The sequence below is a fragment of the Fulmarus glacialis genome, unplaced genomic scaffold, assembly GCF_000690835.1.
Source record: "Fulmarus glacialis isolate BGI_N327 unplaced genomic scaffold, ASM69083v1 scaffold38764, whole genome shotgun sequence".
In the NCBI taxonomy this organism is placed as follows: Eukaryota; Metazoa; Chordata; class Aves; order Procellariiformes; family Procellariidae; genus Fulmarus; species Fulmarus glacialis.
The window spans coordinates 1-14,305 of NW_009209591.1; the positions used below are offsets into that span (position 1 = coordinate 1).

The window sequence follows — 14,305 nt, forward strand, 5'->3', positions numbered from 1 at the left end:
TATATATATTAATTAACATATAATTAATCTGAACGGCAACTGGAATCACTATAACTTACTCACGCAGATTCTTTCTACCATGAACATTTGTCATCCGGACAACAAGTATGGCTGGCAACTACCATCGGAAAGAACCAACATACTCCTTACAGAGTTTCCGCTGTTGAAGCTGACAATTAAGAGTTAACAAGTGAATAAGATTTTGCATGACCAATTCTATTCAGCTCAGCTCAGTTTGTTGAGCAAATTATAAAAGACAAATCAGATAAAGTCTATATAAGCAAGTCCTAGTTACGTGGTTAAAGGAAAAGCTCAGCATACCAAATTAGTAACTTGTTTCTATACCCACTGCGTAGCTACATTTACACAAGACATTTTCCATAGCATTACCTTTTTCCATTCAAAAGCAGAACTCTCGTGCTGGAATATTGAGGACTGGTCTGTTTCACTGCAGTAGTAATAGTGTCTAGAATTCCAAGTAGGAAGTGGGAAAGTTCATAGTACCGTGAAAAAACCTTTAAAAATATAATCATGAAGTTTTAATCGACTGTTTGACATACCTAGAAAGAAGGGTTGAGTAGTCAGGTCAAAATAAGTCTGCTGAGGCCCTGAGCCTAGCAGTCTGAAAAAGCTTTAGCTTCCAATTTGCCGTAATAATATACAACTTTACTTAAGAAGCACAGGCTTCAAAATCATTGTCTGAACCACAGCATGGGACTATGGGAGCCATTGGACTGTCATTGTTTAGATTGCAACAGTATTCCCAAGTCCAGTCATGGCCTCTGCTGTGATAAACACATGAGAAAAAGGCAGTCTCTGCCCCAAAGAGCTTACTGCTGTAACTGTGGGCAAGCTTTGTGAGGGGGTAAGGGAGGGTGAGAAGAAGAGAGGGCGACCTCAGAAAGTCTCTGGCTGGTGGTGAATGTCTGCCCTCCACCTTTCAGGATGGCCTGGGACTCCCTGTGCAGCGGGGACTTACTGCGCCCCAAGATAAGAAGTGCCTCGAGCTGGACGCCTGGCAGCCAGAGCAGCCCCGAAACACCGTCCCTGGAGGAGCTGCGGCGCCTGCTCTGGACACGCGCACACCCCTCGGGGCACGTGGACGAAGTCTGGCCAAACCTTTACGTGGGAGACCTGTAAGAGAGAGGGAAGGGTTGAAGGTGTTAATGCAACTCTCAGCCCCCGCCCTATACCGCCTGAAATCATCTACCCTTTATTTAAAAAGAGAGCTTGGCACTGATTTGGTGCCTCACAGTAAGTCTAAGTGTTGAGCAAGGCTGAACTGTGCTTAGGATGCTGTAGCATAGAGAAAAGGCATCCCAAAAGTGTCCCAAAAGAATATTCCCCCTCCTGATTTCTCCTCCTGCATTAGTACAGGAGTCCCACACTGCAACAACCTGGTGGGGCCGTGGCATGGCGGTGACGCCAGAGCTAGGTAGAACAGGATCAGCCTTGTGTTCTCTTCACATTGCCAGGTGGCATCAGTCCCCTGAACTGATGGATGCCCAGCACAGGTGACCTGGTGAGAAAGCAAACCAGAAAACTCTTGGCTTGTGCAGAAATATCACCACCGCCACCTTTTTACTTTTTGTCAGTTGAGAAGAACCACCTAAACGGATGTTTGGGGAAAAAAAAATGCAGGAAACATAAAGGTCAGTTTCTTGATGAGCCACTTCTGTCTTGAAGCATTTTGGTGGACACTTTGTACCCGATCAACCTGTCAGAAAATAGCCACTACAATTTCATGCAGTTTTAACAAACTGCACCATCAGCAGCATGTTCTACCCCGCATTGTCATGTGGCAGGCGAATATAACCCCCTGTCCTTCTTCCAGGTACGTCGCTCGTGACAAAGTGCAGCTGAGCCGAATGGGCATCTCCCATGTTGTGAATGCCGCTGCCGGGCGATTTCACATCAACACTGGACCCAAGTTCTACAAAGACCTGCCTGTGGATTACTACGGAGTAGAAGCAGAGGACAGCCCAAACTTTGATCTCAGTATTTACTTCTACCCAGTTGCTGGATACATAAAAGCAGCACTGAATTCCCCAAGAGGTAACTAGACCATCTGTGCATGTTGCATACCTTCTGCTTAGGAGCCAAGTAGGGCAAGTTATCAAATAGTATTTGGCATAAACCAACCACTTGCAGATGTGGGTAAGAATGGAGACACCCAAACCAAGTAGCGTCACGCCTGCCGCCTGAACTCCCACAGTGAGTGGGAGTTCCCCTGTTTCCCTGAAAGAGGGCAGGATGCACTGAACAGGCTTTCAGAGGGGTTTTCCCTATGCCTGGTGCTATTCATTAGCAAAAGACAAACTAGTAAGTATCCCTCCTTACCTATAGGGACACACTGACCTGGGAAGAGGCACATACACTTGATCATCTCAAACTAGCGATGGGGTTTAAAATAAAATCTGGGATAGGGTAAAAAGACAAGGGCAAGCATCATATTTGAGTAAGAAGAATCAACTATAATGCTACAATCTGTGCAAGTCCTACAAACACAGGGTAGAGAAGAACTTGCAATTCTGTAGAAGAGAACCTAAGCAACACCACCAGCTGGGAGATAATGCCATGCTGTTTCTAGAAGGAGTATAACCTTGAAGTAGGAAGATAACTCGCAAAATCCTTGGACTCACTAAACACAGGCCAGGTACAATGCCAGAAGCCTGGGGCTAGTTGGGGATCATTACTCTTAAGGACAAACCTTCACAAAAGCAAGTCTCCACTGCGCCACAAAACTGTACAGATACCCACTCAAAAGTAAGTGATTTATTAAGAGAACAGTTACACACTCAGCAAACTATTTTGCTTGCATCATGGATAGCTTTAATATCAATGAGGATCCTAAAATACTAACTACCCATCTTAATCATAGGCAGCTAGTAAATCTGATCTACACCATACAAACTAGGAAAGGGAGACACAGTAACTGAAAATAGTGCACCTCTGTGCTAGATACCTCAGTGCTTACTGCTGTTTGAAGGGCTTGATCCATCCTGTTAGAAAGTACTCGCCTTTGTGAAACTGAGGGCTGCATTTGGATTTCAAAACCACTAACATATTTGGGGAATTTGGATCTGCACCCATTTCTATTACAGCATACGCTATTTGCAATTGAAGTCATTATTGGTGGTGCTCCAGAGAAAGGTAAGATCCAAAATCTTTTCATGCGTGTGTAAGGAAAAAAAAAAAAAGTTCCAAATCAATTGACAAAAGACAGAAAACAATAGATGAATCGTGATGGCCACAAAAGCAAACAAAACCAGTGCAAGATGCATGCCCAAATACTGAAAGTTATGAATGCAGAACAAGTTAGGGCTCAAGGCAAACACAATGAACTCATCATGTCTAGGGTGCATATTTATCCCTACTACCATGCTTTTAGATATTGCTTTACTGAACTCCATATGGAAGCAGGGTTCTGGGAATGGAGACAAGGTGAAATTCAATCATATACAGTCCAGCTGTTACTGACATTCATCATTTTAAGGAAAGTGCAACAGTTTAGAAAATATATAAACAAGATGTTCTGGAAGCATAATTTCCTGAGGTACAGAAATTCAGCAGCTAAATACCCATGACCTGTGCAGGGATGAGACAGGGAGGGGATTGTTACTCACATCATTTAGAAAAAGAGAAAAAATGGCATTTATTATAAGCAGTGATGCTGAACAAAAAAATTATACCAGGTGACAAGAGGCCTGTTCACATTAAACTCAGGATGTAATGAGGTACTTCTGTACAGACTGAGAAGTCATTTAAGACTGCTGCTTAACTGTCACAAGCAAATTCAACATCTTTTTTTTTAATGGAATTAAATTATCTTTTTCATCTGGGAGGATAAGTCAAAGTTAAGACTATATGAGGCACAAACATGTTTAAAACTATGAATCAAATACTCATTAGAATTAAGTAAGAACTGTGACTCCCATCATGCTTGAAGAAAAATTCTGATGCTTTATACCAGAAGTCCAGAAAACAGCATGGTCAGATTTATTCCAGATTTCTACCTTAGCTGAACAGAATATGTCTTTGGTGATATAAGGAATTTATTTTTAAGGCAATTTCTTCAAACGCGAATGCCAGAGCATGAGCAAAAGGAAGTAGGGGAGCGTGCACTCACATACTCCTAATTGGGAGCTATTCCTGTCACAGTGGTCAATGGCTGCATCACACCCTGAATGACTTCCTTCATCATCTTTGTCGTACAGATTAAGAAACACAGGTGCTACTATTACAGCCATGCCATATAAGCATTATTTTATGAACTCTGCTTCCTTGGCTGCCTTTCCTTCAGCAGAGCCCTGCTGTTCCTTTGCCCACGTAACAGAGCTGTTTGGGAAGGCTTAGCCAAGAGCAAGCAGATGCACAATCTGCCTCCTCCTCTGCAAGGAGAAACATGGTGTCAGGGAAGTACTGGCCTTCTCCCTCATGCTCATGCTCATGCAGGGGCAACACCTTGAATATCAGTCTTGCCCCTTTGCACAGCCATCTGTACAATCTGCATTTTTCTGGAGTGCAGCTAAACCTAAGCATAAATCAGCAGGGTTTGGTAAAATTTAGCAGAAGAGGGAGAGATGAAAGCATGCCATGAAAACTATTAAACTAACATCATGCAGAGAGAAAGATTCCCAAGTAGAGAGCTGCTTCTTTTATTGACCTCTGAACATGTTTAAAACAGGCAGGTTAAAATCACCCATTGACTTCTTGAAATGGCAAACCCTCTGAAAGGCATTTCCCTTCTTCCACTTCACTGGAGCAAATAAAAAGCTAGGCTCCCTCTCCTGCCTTCTTCTTGTTGGTGGCGGTTATGAAAGAAGCTTAACTCAGGAGAAAAGGGTCCTCTCTCCTGACTCTGCCGTAGGCGCATTACATACATCAGTTTCACCTCCCACTCTCCAGCAGATGACAGCCCTTACCTGTTCCAGGAGGCGTGGGAAGAAGGGACACACCACCATTTAAAGCTCTCCGTAGGCTTCTTGCTATTTTCAGCTGTGACAAAATAGACAATTGATTAATCAAGAATTAGACAATTGATTCTGCACCTGGCTACAGGATGGTGGCTAAAATGTAACAGGAGATGAGAAAACCACAGTGGAGTGGGAAGAGGCCCCTGGGGCCCACCAGCCCAGCTGAGCTCTCCTCCTGGTGAGCAGCATAATTCTGCTGGATTCAATGGAGCAAGGGCAGCTGAGGCGTTCACTCCGGGTGACCGTCTGGAGCCTGGTCTTAAGCCAAATTGAATTCATCCTGCAAGAAAGCAAGGGCTAGCTCAGGACATTTAGCTCAGTTAATGATGAGTAGCAAAAGGACAATAAGATATTATGTGTTTTAATGACTAATTCGTTCAACAACATTGAATTTCCCAACTTGAATTTGGCCAACAAAGTTGAATGTGCAAACTTTATCCCTAGTGCAAACCCTTTGATGTCAGTAGAGTTACAGCAGGCATGAGCTGGATATAATATCCATAATCCGTTGTTAAAAACCAAGTGTTATTGTTCTGCACAAATCCCAGCCAGATGACAGTTATTGTCTGCCGCTGCAAAAAGTAGCTTGAGATGTGCGGTGCAACATTTCAAATAAGGATTGCGAGATTTAATAATGCCAGAAGCTAAGTGCCCCCACTTCTCCTCAGTTAATCCCATTATTCCTAAGGGATCCTGTTACATGCTCAGAGAGAAGGTTGCAACATGGCCCTCTAATGTGGGATCAGCCCAACTTCTCTTTGCACTGTAGGTTAAAGCAAATGGGGGCGGGGAAGGCAGATTTGGAGGTTGTCGGCTTGTGGCACGGATTCTGTGGTACAGCAGATCTGGTTATAACCTCCTTGCCCACCCCATGACAGGGGCATGCGCCACGACTGCCTCTGTGAACGCTGCTTTCCCAGGCCGTGGTCCAGCAGCCACCTGGAAATCCGAGCCTCGGTGCTGGGAGGGCGCATCTCGGCCGCCTCCCGCGAGAGGCCGATGCAGCGCGCTGTTACCGAGACCGCTGCAGCCAGCCCAGATGGCGCAGACATGCTGCAGGTGCTACTCAAATGCAGTATATCACGGTGGGTTCAGTGTCACTCAACCCACTTACAGCTGCTGCTAAGAGATGAGGGTCTGAGCCTGTAAACAGAACCAAATAGCAACACAGTTTTTGTTTCCTGACTGAAGTTTAATGTTCAGTTCGTTTGCTACAAATAATCACATAGTAAATTCAAATCTGCTTTCATTAGAGCAATTTTACGTTAATTAAATCATTTCACATGACTGATTTATCTGCAGCAAAAAGTTATTTTATTGTCAGCGTACCAGCATTTATCATAACCTCTGTGCGTGGTGAAACAAAGGCTAACAATGTGGAACAGATACTGCGCATGTAAAGGAGATAACATACCTGCATCCTCATGGGAACAAGTGTATTAGAGAGCCATGCAGATTTGGTCCAAGGTCAATAGTTGGGGCTCGTCCAGGTTTTTGCTGAGACACCTTCTAAAGCTAGTTGCTGATCTAGAAGGACTCTTTTGAAGTGCAGATAAGCCAGAGAAGCAGGGGAGCAAATTCAGTGTGTTCTTACTCGCCACCTCCTCCTCTCAGACACAGAGTTAGATATAAAATGGTAGAGAGCCAGCCCGTACAAGCAGGAGTCTGGAATTTGTTCAGCTTTCTGTGTCCCCAACAAAAACACATCAGGCAATATTTAATGGCAGCATCCGTACCTGTGCTCATTTGTCTTCAGTTCCAGACTGCAGGTGGGGCTGAGCATCTTCCAAAGCAGAAGGCTCCATCTGGGTGGAAAAAAAATGGACCCAAGAACAATTTTAGAGAAATTAGGTTCAGAACAGCAGGTCTCCTGTCCCCCATCCAATTTCTGGCCAAATTTAGATTGAATTTCAAAATATTTAGTGATTCAAAATCAAATCCAACATCAAGGCCATCTCTTTTTGGTTGTTTTTTGGTTTTTTCCCCCTCCTGGTGCAGTTCAAACCATAAATATAATTTCTTTTTCTTTTAGTTGTAGAGTGCTGGTAGCTCAGAATTTTTCAGACCAAAAAAGAAAGAAAGTGGTTCTGGTTCCAAGAAAATTTTTCAGAACACGTTGTTCCTTGGCTTCTCTTGTCTGGGGTGTGCATTAGGCTGAGTGTCTGGATTTCCCCAGTCCCTGTCACTACACTGCAGTTAGGCCTGCCGCAAACTAAGCAGGGATTTTCCAAAGACCTTTTGGTATTAGCCCTATTAGCAGTATTTCTCAAAGAGAAATTGTGCTCCTAACTCCTTTACGTTCCTCTGAAAATCTCAGACCTGAGTTATTTGGGTCTGAAGTGCCTCCTCTGGGGAAGGTAATACAGCATACATATCCCACAAGGTTGCTGTGAAGGCTAATGATAGTGCAGCACATTGAAAAATAAGTCTAGTGAAAATTCAAATTAGCACTGTCTTCTAGCAGGGGTGCAAAGCATTTCTCCATATTCCCATAAAAAGTAGGACTTCACTTCAAAGAATCCCCATGGAGTTAATGGAATTGACGGATAGATGTAATTTAACTTGAATAATGGCATCAGTATCTCAATAAATTCTATGAAGCTGTATCTGAATGGGAAAATACAAATAGAAATCACTTGATCTTCTAATTCTGCAAAACTGACATTATGTTGGAAAAACCTCTTTCTTACCCCAAAGGTTTCGATGCCCAGTCCAAGGCTGCTGTCACCAGAGCTGTTTTCGCCGCTTCCTTGGAGACTATATTTGTCCCTTTATTTCTACTGAAGACATGTCTATCTTTAGGGCTGAGCTCAGATTTCTCGTGCCAGGATAATGAAAGGTAGCTGTGTCACACACATTGTGGAATTCAACACTTCTCTCAACCTGCTGGCCAGAGCAGGTTTTTACTACACATGCTCGCGCTCTCCGAGCATGTGGCTACGCCATCATCATTAGTCAGAACTGGAATGGTTGCTAAATAAATACTCTGTCACAAACAAAATGGGATTTAAGATGAAAAGCTGTGCGCAAAGTACCCAGAATTAACACCCGGGGAGATGGGGGCAATCAGTCTGAGGTTTATGGCTGGATCTAGGCTCATCATCCAGCAAGGATATTTTTGTCTCGCTCCCTGGTAATAGAGAAATTAAGATGCTATAAGCACAAACAAAACAAGGAACTAGCCCTGAAAAGCTGTCCGTTCTTTCTACCCCTCCTTACATTTTTACAAAGAAGCAGCATCTGAGATACTTTATTCCACCTCCAAAGGAAAAAAAGCAACATGGGATTGTTTTTACTGATTTTCATGTTTTTCTGGATATAAATTGTATTGTTGTTAAATTGCATTTTTGCAGAGCTATACAATTAGTAAACAAGACACTACAAATGTGACAGTCTAAAAAAAAAAAAAAAATGCAGAAAAAGTTTCATTTCAAACTTATGAAGATTTCCAGTGAAGAAGTGTTCTGAAATTTTCATGCTAAAAATACAACATCTTTTTAGCTGCCTTAATGGGAGACAGAGCTATCCATTAGGTGGTCAGAAGTTCAAATTTGGTTACTTCAATAATGCCCAATTGCTGAGCCATGGTCTCTGTGAAAAGACTAGATCTGACTGCAGCAAAGGACAAGAGAGTTTGAAAATTTTCAGGCATGGCTATAATTGAGTAGAACAACAGCATTTTTTTTCCAATTAAAATTTTCTCATCAAATTATACAATTTTTGTGAAACTTGAAACATTTTACAACATTTACAAGATGTAGGTTTTCAGTTTCCAGAATAAGCTCTTTGCTCACATCCAGAGGGAAAGGACTACAAACCTGAATTTTTTCATCTGAAAGCAAACCTTTTGACAAAATTTCCTTTAATTTCACATAAGACCGTTTAAAAAAAAAAATCTTTCTCTCCTTCCAGCATGGGTCAAAGGCACTCATTAGAAACCTGGGAAGTAGTCATGATACAGAATTGCACTTCTCTGGCTGCTTCCATTAGTGATCACAGCAGAGAAACCAAAAGCAGAGCAGAGGGAAGGAGGGAGCTAAGCTCCTGGATCCCTGGAAGGTCTTCCCTGAGGCTTGCTTACAGCAACATGGATATTACAGTATTACTCTTAATGAACTCTTAATGAAGATGCACACCTCACATTGAAATCTCTGGGGAACCCAAAACATTTCATAAACCATTTTTCTAGTGATCACCCAACACAGACGAAGGCGTCAGGGAAGAACAGCGACTATAGATGTACAGGTAGGCTATAGAAATAAAAAAATGTAAGCAAGCTGGTGCAAATAGCATGTACAAACAGGCCGCTGTTCTTAATGGTAACACCCATATTCCAACACACTCCCGACAAGGTCTGGGCAGCAGTCAGCACCTTCAGAAAGTGTTACTGCCCTAAGCAAAGAAGAAAAAAGAGCTTATGGAAAACCAGGAGCCTTCCTCTATCAACAGTGAACACTCCTGAGCATTGCACATTTGAAATCCCAAGGTTCCAGGCCCTCTGGTAGTAAGCAACGCACCAAGGCTGTTTCCCATAGCACGACCTTCAAGTATGAAGACTTGAAGCTTCACCAGCAAGTACATCACTCCCAAAACCACGTGTGAGCAAGCAGGGACACCATGGACAACAAGCCGGGCAGGAGGGCTAAGCCATCAGGCTGACAGCCAAGCCCAAACAAGGGCAATCATGGATCCTGCAATACAATTATGAATTTTCTGTCCCCAGCCATTAAAAACCCCATTGCTCCCCAACCAGCACTGCACCAGGTCTGCTCTGCAGGGCTGAGCATACCTGCTTGCTCAGCCCCAGTATCAGCACCATTTCCACCTCTGCTCCTGCACGATAAACCACGCCATTTGGCCTCCTGGCATAACTGCATTTCTCTCTCTCCTTTTTTCCAGGCAAAGTGCTAGTTCACTGTGCAATGGGAATCAGCCGATCTGCAACTCTAGTCCTCGCTTTCTTAATGATCTGTGAAGATATGTCCCTCGCTGACGCAATTCAGACTGTACGCTCACACAGAGGGATCTGCCCCAACTCTGGCTTCCTCAAGCAACTTCGGGAGTTGGACCTCCAGTTAGGAAGAGGGAAAGGCAGAGGAGCAAAGGCCTGCTAGTGCGAGGGGGGCATGTCTCCTGGCACCGGACCAAGAGATGCTGCCCTCATGGAAGACAGCGCGAGGATGCTGTCAGGACTGCTCTGTAGCTGCACTGAGAAACTCCTTGGGAAATTGCTGAGCATAAGCAAGCTGGTAGGAGTTCAGTATGTATTTTTTGGATAAGCCTACTAATTGAGAGAAAATGAAATAAAGAAGGATTCAAACTGGCAGTTTTGCCCACCTGGACCTGTTTATTTAACTACCTGTTGGGCAGGGCATAGGGAGCAGTTGGGTTTTCATGCAGAATTAAAAGGCAGCACAGTCAACTTGAAAAAAGACTTTTAACTTGCTTATAATTGCATTTATATGGCAAGAGGGAAAATGGCTAAACTAGTAAAAAGAAAAAGAAACCATGAGGTTTTTAAGCAAATCTTTAACATTTCATATCCAGCTGGCATAGGGTGAGACTTCAGGTTTTGCAAGCTGACATGCTCCTTTAGTCTGACATGGTGACACTAGTCAGGATCCAACTCAGACCTTGGGCGCTCTCTATTAGAAGCCATGGAGGCTCTTGCTGGGACCTTCACAAGTCCTTTCAGCTTCAAATCTATGGCAAATACTCAGAACTTAAAAAGACCATGAAATCCTCAGGAGCCGATACCGGAGGCCCCAGCCAGACGCCGCACGGCTATCGACAGCCTCCCTGCTAGTCAGAGGGAAGGAAGGGGTCCCCTCGCACGCATAAGGCAAGGGGCACCCTCAGGGCACACTGCCCGCTGACGCACTGCAGGGTGGCAACAGCGCCAGACAGAAACGTCCTCCTCTTGGCTTGCAACCCAGTGCTCCAAATCACATTCCCTAAATTTCCCTGGTTTAACAGAAAGCCAGAACCTAGTGTCATCGTGTCAGAGCAAAAATGAGCAATGCCTCTAATAAATCCAAAGCAGCAGCTCTGCATTTCGATTACTCTTTTACGCCCAATTGGCCACATTTAATCTTGTGAAGAACTCGAAGCAGATATTTGCTTCAGTGCAATTACAGCCACATACAGAACATTGGCAAATGCAAACAATATAGAATTTCCACTTGACGGCAGATTAATTTGGTGTGATGTTTTCCCTTGAGAGGTCTTAAAGCATTGCAATTCTGAAAGTACCCTGCAGTTTGTATTTATAGCACTATGGATGTTGAATAGAAAGAGAGAAGCATATACTCGTTCTGAAGTGAAGTTTCTTTTGCCTCCGTACATTAAAAAAAAAAAAAAAAAAAGATTAACTGAGCATAGCACACTTCCACTGCATTTCTCATAATGCAGTATGGAAACATGATTTCCTATAGAGAAGTTCAGGTGGTGTTCCCACTTCTATAAACATAGTAAATAGAACACAAGCAATGCTACAGACTAATTTCCTCTCAGGGAACAGAGATAGGTCTTCACCTCCAGAAAGGGTCCCATCCTTTGAGACTGGAGCAAGTGGCCAGAAGGGAGGTCATAGCTAATGATGGAAAAATCAGTGAAGTTATAGCTTTCACAGACCTCTTACTGGCTGCCACAGCAAGGAGATTAGATTTCAGTGAGCATGGTGGCTGAACCACTCCTGGCACTTGGGTCTCCTCCACTTCGGTCTGCCTGGGGATCCTTTTTTATTGCAGACCATGCTGAAGCCGTTTTGTGAGTAGTCTTTTCAGTTGCCTTTCTTCAAGTCTCTGTAACTCAGCCTATGCCAAGCCAAATGGCACTATATTAAAGCACAAGGGGCGTATGAAACACAATGGTCCAAAATCTCCGTGCATTGAGCCTGTCAGGACAGGTCATAATTCCCAGCAAGCTGCACATCTGGAAACATCTGTGGCTGCAGGGAATTTAAAATGAAGAACTTCTCTGAGTGACTGAGCTCACAGCTGAGGCCTGTGAGCCATTGCGGGACTATTTCAACTGGCCAGGGACAACCATAGATTTCCCCTGCCATGCGTGACTCGCAGCTGGGAGCAGTAAGTCCGGCTGGAGCTGCAGCCCACCAGGAAAGCCAGGGCACTGGCAAAGCAGGGCTGCTGGCTGGATGTCACTGTTACAGGTGTATAGTGGAGGCTTCCTCTTCTCTCTGAAAAAAACCCAACCCAACTAAAGAATGAAGAACAAGAGGTCAAAACACTAACACAAAGACAATAAAATAACTATCCAACCCCAGGACATAAAATCCCGTTCTAGAAGAGCCTGGGCTGGCTCCAGTACTTTGCATTGCTGCAAAGTTCAGACAGTGGGAGGCAGGTCCCCCCATCTCCTTGCAGTTTCTCCACCCTCCAGCAGATGACAGTACCTTCAGAGCCCACCGCTACCTTCCCTCAATTATGCAAGGGCTGCAGCATCATGGAGGTGGCCTGGCGGGGTACAGGTGCAGGCTCAGTAGTGGTTGACAATTAAGCAGTCCTAATCTCTGACCCACATGTGCTGCACACTGAGGTGGCTTATTGCCCCTGTGTGTAGTTAAGCAAAAGTCTCTTAAAATTACAGCTGGGATCAAAACAAAGAAAATGAAAACATTGGGGGTGGTTCCAGGTGTATCTTGTGCTACAATTTCCAGATCCAGAGTTGCTGGCTCTTTGCAAGCCGCCAGCTCAGCCCAAGCAACAAGGAATAGCTTCTTTCCACCAGTCATCCTTGCTGACAACAAGACCTTTGGTCCTGGCGAGCAGCTGTCAATTGTGCTGCTGCTGAGTCAGGCAGAATGAAGCCCCTCTCACTCCCCGCAGGTGTACTGCCTCTGCAGCACCAGCTGTAATCATACTTGCCTAGTGCCCTAGCTAAATATTACCTGCCAAAAGCAGCATCAATTGAGACTGCAGGCAGGGTGGAAGCGATCAGAACAGCAGAGTCAGACGTATTAATGGACAGAGCAGCGTTGATGCTACCATGTTTTCCACGCCTACTTTTTGCCCAGTGCAGAGCAAACGCTGAGGTTTATTTATGAGCACCTATCCATTCTGCGTGCTTATGAAGGAGCGACCTCCAGCACTGTGGTGGAGCTGGTGTACTTCCCACACAGCAAGCCTGCGAGGGAGGGTGGGCATCTTAGCCCCTTCTCACAGACAAGGCACCTGGAGTTTGCCTGAGCTGCAGCAGGATGTTTGGGGAAAAGCACAACAGGATTGCTCTCCAGCCTCCAGAATTGGCACGAAAGCATGAGAACAGTTTTCTCACATAAGATATCTTGCCTTCACCAGCTTTTCCTCCCAGACTTTCAGCAATGATAAATACAGAGAATATTGCTGCGGGCATGTCTGCACTGCGTTATTTATCCTTTGGATTTGCACTTAGGGTTTTATTTGTAAAAGAAAAGTGGGACCATAAATCTGCTCTGCAAAGAGCCAAGGGAAGAGAGGACAGAAATTTTCAACAAGTTGCACAGAAGGACATGCTGCCAAGGACAGGTTTCCCATGGAAAGAAATGCCAGCCAGGATATTGCCCAGGTACCCACCATGTGTAGTGGCAACAGCTAAGAGTGTCAGCCTTTTTCTTGCAGGTGGATTAATTCATGCCTCCTTGCACAGATAGCTTTGGGGTTGCTGCAGCAAGGATGGCCCTCTTATGGGACCTTCTTAAGTCATAGCTTTTGCCCCTTTTTTTTTTTTTTTTTTATTAAAAAAAAAAAAAATCTGAATTGGGACCAGAATAGGCCACAAAGCTAAAAAACTAAGTGTGACCAAGACTAACTTGTCAGGGTTGAGTAACAAGCCACTGGACAAGCCTAAGTTGACCACATTCCAGAGTAACCATTTTGTTCATGGCCTTCAGCGTACACAAGACCGCTCTTTGGGTACAGCGCCCTAAGTAACACACAGCGCCTGTAAGTGAGGATGGAGCCAGGCAGTCTCACGGGCAGATCCCCTGGTTCTGCATTACAGCGGCCTGTTCCACTTTAGCCAGTGGCTCCCACTTCTGCTTTAACTTCAGCACTGCCCACCAAGACCGTGTGACTTTCTTCTGCATAACCCTGATGTCTGGATCAGATCTGCCCGGCTCCTGCCAGCCCCTCCAGAACTCCAAAGCATTGTCAAGTCCACTTGCCAGATGTTATCCTCCTCCCATTATTTTTCATGTCTTGTATTTTCCTGATAACAAAGCTGAGCTACGTGTTACTTTGGAGAGGGGCTTCAAAATAGCTTGTGCTTTGCAAATTTACTTCATAGTCTGAGGTTCAAAGAGTATATGCAACTCCTGAAGCCAAGTCAAA

General features: G+C 44.5%; 1 protein-coding gene across 1 annotated transcript; it reads left to right on the top strand.

Annotated features, from left to right (window-relative positions):
- The first annotated feature begins 945 nt into the window (after window positions 1–945).
- Window positions 946–10,090, top strand: DUSP13 (dual specificity phosphatase 13). Its single transcript, XM_009576877.1, has 3 exons — window positions 946–1,136; window positions 1,835–2,055; window positions 9,876–10,090. Exons 1-3 carry the CDS (start codon window positions 946–948, stop codon window positions 10,088–10,090), a joined length of 627 nt encoding a protein of 208 aa, XP_009575172.1.
- The last annotated feature ends 4,215 nt before the right edge of the window (window positions 10,091–14,305 follow it).